This window comes from Alnus glutinosa, chromosome 8 (genome assembly GCF_958979055.1).
Source record: "Alnus glutinosa chromosome 8, dhAlnGlut1.1, whole genome shotgun sequence".
Classification (NCBI taxonomy): domain Eukaryota; kingdom Viridiplantae; phylum Streptophyta; class Magnoliopsida; order Fagales; family Betulaceae; genus Alnus; species Alnus glutinosa.
Window position 1 is genome coordinate 1,427,863 of NC_084893.1, and position 1,664 is coordinate 1,429,526.

The 1,664-nt window shown below is 37.7% G+C and overlaps 1 protein-coding gene across 1 annotated transcript; it reads right to left on the bottom strand.

The window, feature by feature from the left end:
* Positions 1–295: 295 nt before the first annotated feature.
* Positions 296–694, bottom strand: LOC133875089 (uncharacterized). Its single transcript, XM_062313088.1, has one exon. The coding sequence runs from the start codon at positions 692–694 to the stop codon at positions 296–298; it is 399 nt and encodes a 132-aa protein (XP_062169072.1).
* Between the last annotated feature and the right edge of the window lie 970 nt (positions 695–1,664).

Here is a 1,664-nt window from a genome sequence, read left to right on the forward strand (position 1 = left end):
ATCAAAGCTCATTGAGATGGTTTAGTTTTATGCCTCGAGGCTTTTTCTCCAAATGTTTTATGTTCAAATAGATTTGTAGCTTGAGAGTGCAATTTCCAGGTCATTAGTAGCTGCAAACTAAATAACAAAAGTTTATTAATACAAACCAAAAGTGATCATTAATACAAACCAAAAGTGATCATGAGAAGTTCCTAAATAACAAAAGTTTGTCTAAATAACATATAATAATGATCATAACAAGTTCTTATGCCTCACTATGTAGTTGCCATAAGTGCTCGACAAGGTCCAACTGGAGTTAAGAATGAGTTTCCGTATCTCTAATACAATGATGGCTTTGAATGAACTCCTTAAAGTCATTTGTAAGCCCAGAGGTCACTGTTTCAAGTGGTTGGTTGAATTGTTCATACTCAAAGTCTTCTGCTCCATTGTTATTCCACTCATGTTCAACAATCATATTATGTAAAATTACACATCCTATCATAATGTCTTTGAGCATTTCAGGGTAAAAAAATTGTGCAGGCCCACGCACTATTGCAAATCGTGTTTGAAGTACTTCGAAGGCACGCTCCACATCCTTCCTTGCCGACTCTTGGGCTGCAGCAAAGTGCTTTCTCCTATTCCCTTGAGGAGATGAAATTGTTTTTACAAATGTTGCTAATTGCGGATATATGCCATCAGCGAGATAGTATCCCATTGTATAGTTATGATCATTAATTGTGTAGTTGACAGGAAGAGAACGTCCTTGAGCAAGGTCAGAAAATAAAAAAGATCTATCTAGCACATTTATATCATTATGAGACCCGGGTAACCCAAAAAAAACATGCCATATCCAAAGATCATATGAAGCCACTGCTTCCATAATAATAGTTGGTTCACGGATATGACCAGAATACATACCTTGCCACGAATCTAGCGATGTCTTGATTGTTGGGTGACCTTAAGTATTCTTCTGAAAAATTGAAATCACTGCTTTAACAATTTTTTTTAGACTCAATGCAGTGGGTTCTCCAATCTTCAAGTATTCGTCCATAAAATCAGCGGTAACACCATATGCAAGCATCCTAAGTGCCGCAGTAATCTTCTGAAGGGAAGAAAAACCGAGTCTTTTGGAACCATCTCTTCGTTGGACAAAATAAATATCGTGAGCTTCAACCGCATTTTGAATACGGCAAAAAAGAAGACGACTCATCCGAAACCTCATTCGAAAATATTTGTGAGGATATAATGGCCGTTCAGCAAAATAGTCGCAAAAAAGATCTTTCTCGGCTTGCAAGCGATCACGCATCATGAATGTGCGGCGTTGTTTAGAAGGACTATGTAATGTTGATCTTTCTTCTTCCATAACAAATTTTGCAATTATCTCTAACTCTTCATCTGAGTCAGATTCAATAAGAAGCATTTTTTTAAAAAGAGAGCGAGCCATAGAGGATTGCTCTTGCCAAATTTGATTGGCAGTGGTGGGGGTGACCCTTCACAGATGTTGATTTATTCCAAAATCCATGGTCTGCTTTATGATGTATTTCCAACCACTTCCATTAAGGCATTGGTTTTGTACCCATCAATGCTCATTAAGAGCAAAATGGTTGGTGAGTGCCTCCATTCAATTCCATTGACGTTGGTCCATCTCATATTGAATAACGTTGGAAGGTTGGTGAGTGCATCCA

Excerpts from the sequence above, each read along its gene's own strand:
- LOC133875089 (XM_062313088.1), bottom strand. The coding sequence starts at position 694 with ATGGGATACTATCTCGCTGATGGCATATATCCGCAATTAGCAACATTT.